The following is a 2500-nucleotide window of genomic DNA, read 5'->3' as shown; positions in this document are numbered from 1 at the left end:
GAACGAGATCAAAAGATACAAGGTCTTTTACAGAATTTGTGCTACTCTCCCAGTCTGATAAGATAAACTTGAACAAGGTTGTCTTTCCATATCCAGCTTGCCCTTCCAGAAGTATTAGTGTGACAGCTTCATCCTTACCAGCAGAACTATCAATGCTCTCACATGATTCACTTAGTCTAAATATGTCTCTATAATCAATCTCTTCATTCTTAGTGCCCTTGCTACCCTGCTCTATCTCAATCTTGGAGAACACTTTTCCAACTTCTAAAAAGTAATCACTGCCATCAAGGAAGTGGAACGGATTCAAAACTGCCAATTTCTTTATCCGTTTCTTCAGCTCCTGTGAGCCATTCTCTTTCAAAAAGTTTGTCAGGTGTTCATATAGCAGTTCCTTCTGATATGTGTTAATATCCTGCTGATGAACAAGTTTGGCATCTCTGATTGCATTGATGTTGTGATTTATAATGTCAACTGTCTCATCAATTTCTTTTGCATCTCTTTTGAAACGAAGCCCTGCAGCTTGGATGGTCTTCAGTAAAATTGTTCTCAGATCTTCAACCTCACTGAACATTGTACTCTTCTCCATGTTCTTAACATTGTGAAATATATTATTTCTCTTATCCTTGACTTGGGTTACCAAAGACTCTAGCTTTGTGTGATCTCCTGCCTTCCAAGCATTGTCTTCAACTGGTGCCACATCCACACAAGCAATCTTGATGCATTTGTGTAGCAGTGACACATCATAGGTGTTTCCCTCAGGGTTGGCCTTGATATTATCCTGTTGAGTTTTGTCAAACATCTTGATCTTAATCTTTCCCTGGAGAGGCAAGTCAACAAGAAAATACTGGGTCATGTTATTCAATGGCACATCTTTTGGCCAACCCCACTGCAGCACCAGATAGAGTACTTTCTGACCCTGGTTACGGATGACCTGGAGAACTCGCAGGTAATTGTGGTCTTCTTGCGTGAAGCCTTCATGCAACTTGTCCAGCATCGACATGATGGCAAATGAGATTGGACAATGGTGATGTCACTTGTCCCTTGTCAAAGCTGGTCCCTCTGGGGAAATAGGAAAGATACAAAATCTAAAACATTAACACTTCACAGCTCATGGATTTTGTATATGTGAAATCATAGAAATACTACAGTAAGAGAGTTCACTAGAATACTTGTAATGAAAAAATTATGAGAGAGAAGGAGAGGAAAGATGAGAGATGAAGAGAGGGGGAGAGAAGAAGAGGGGGAGAAAAGGAGAGAGAGAAAGAGCAGGAGAGGGGAGAGAAAAAGACAAAGGGAGAGGGGGGAGGGGGAGAGGGAGGGAGGAGTGGGAGTGGGAGTAGGAGTGGGAGAGGGAGAAGGAGAGGGAGAAGGAGAAGGAGGATGAGGATGAGAAGAAGAAGAGGGAGGAGAGGGAGAGGGAGAGGGAGAGAAGGAGAGGAAGAGAAAGGAGGAGAGGGAGGAGTGAGAGAAAGAGAGAGGGGGAGGAGTGGGAGAAAGAGAGAGGAGGAGGAGAAGGAAAGGGAGAGGGAGACAAAGAGGGAGGAGAGAGAGGAGAGGAAGAGAAAGGAGGAGAGGGAGAGGGAAAGGGAGGAGAGAGAGTGAGAGGAAGAGGAAGAGGGAGGAATAATAATATTTACACCAAAAATTATGGTAACAGAGCAAAGAATATAAACTACCAAAAATTCAAGGAGTAAATAGGTGAGGTCAGGTAGGCCATGTAATTGACTCAAAGGTGACCAAGCACTTATAGCCATTGTGATGAACGCATGTTCCAAGCAATAATTAATTCAATGAAGCTCAGGAAGAAAAAGACTTGGTTGTAAGGGTCGCTGATAACTAATGATGTAGTGAACAGTGTTGTATGCAAAACGAGTAAGGAAAAAATAGGAAAAAAAACAAAACAAAAATATGCTGTGGCTTTTTCGCATGTTTTGTTTTTCCTTTCCTTTCTTTGTATACAAGTCAACCATGAATCCTTGATAAGTGAAAAGTATATAAATACATATAAATTAACAGTATTTTTGAAAAATATGAAGTCAGCCTTTTGGACTAATGCATAAAAATTCATTCCATATAGAGCATAGAACCTGGAATGTGTAGTATTGGTGTAGTTATCTTGGCTAAATAAAGATATGGGAGTTTACCACATTCAGCACAGAACTACCAAGCTGTTCGTTGGAACGAGAAATATGGACTACCATGAAAGGTGGTTGAGGGGTGACATCACAGGGAAATTAATGTATTTTGGAAGGAGAAAGTAAAAGTGGAATTCTTTCACGTTGGCAGAACAATGAGGTTTTACAAGATGGTAAAGCATAGAGTATAAACCAGGTGTTTTTTTTCTCAGTGTGTTATCACGCAGCAAATATCTTCAAAGGACGCATCCAAGTGTCTACCACTGACATACGTGTCCTCAGCACCATAAGAAAAATTACCAAATCACCACATACATTTTAGGAAGATAGAACAGAAAGAGCTTGTAAAGTTACCCGGTGATTTA

The 2500-nt window shown here is 40.8% G+C and overlaps 1 protein-coding gene across 2 annotated transcripts in view; it reads right to left on the bottom strand.

Annotated features, from left to right (window-relative positions):
* Nucleotides 1-2500, bottom strand: part of LOC122246636 (uncharacterized) — a 24651-nt gene that overhangs the window by 12169 nt on the left and 9982 nt on the right. For both annotated transcript variants that reach the window (XM_043005318.2, XM_043005317.2), the window contains exon 2: nucleotides 1-1059. This exon is cut by the window's left edge and continues 1543 nt beyond it. In XM_043005318.2, coding sequence (XP_042861252.2) covers nucleotides 1-1000 — 1000 coding nt within the window. In that variant the 5' untranslated portion in view covers nucleotides 1001-1059. The remainder of the gene's footprint in view (nucleotides 1060-2500) is intronic.

The sequence above is a fragment of the Penaeus japonicus genome, unplaced genomic scaffold (assembly GCF_977035675.1).
Source record: "Penaeus japonicus unplaced genomic scaffold, GWHDUDI00000001_assembly GWHDUDI00000027, whole genome shotgun sequence".
In the NCBI taxonomy this organism is placed as follows: Eukaryota; Metazoa; Arthropoda; class Malacostraca; order Decapoda; family Penaeidae; genus Penaeus; species Penaeus japonicus.
Note: the sequence above shows the minus strand (reverse complement) of the source record. Positions and strands in the feature narration are given on the sequence as shown.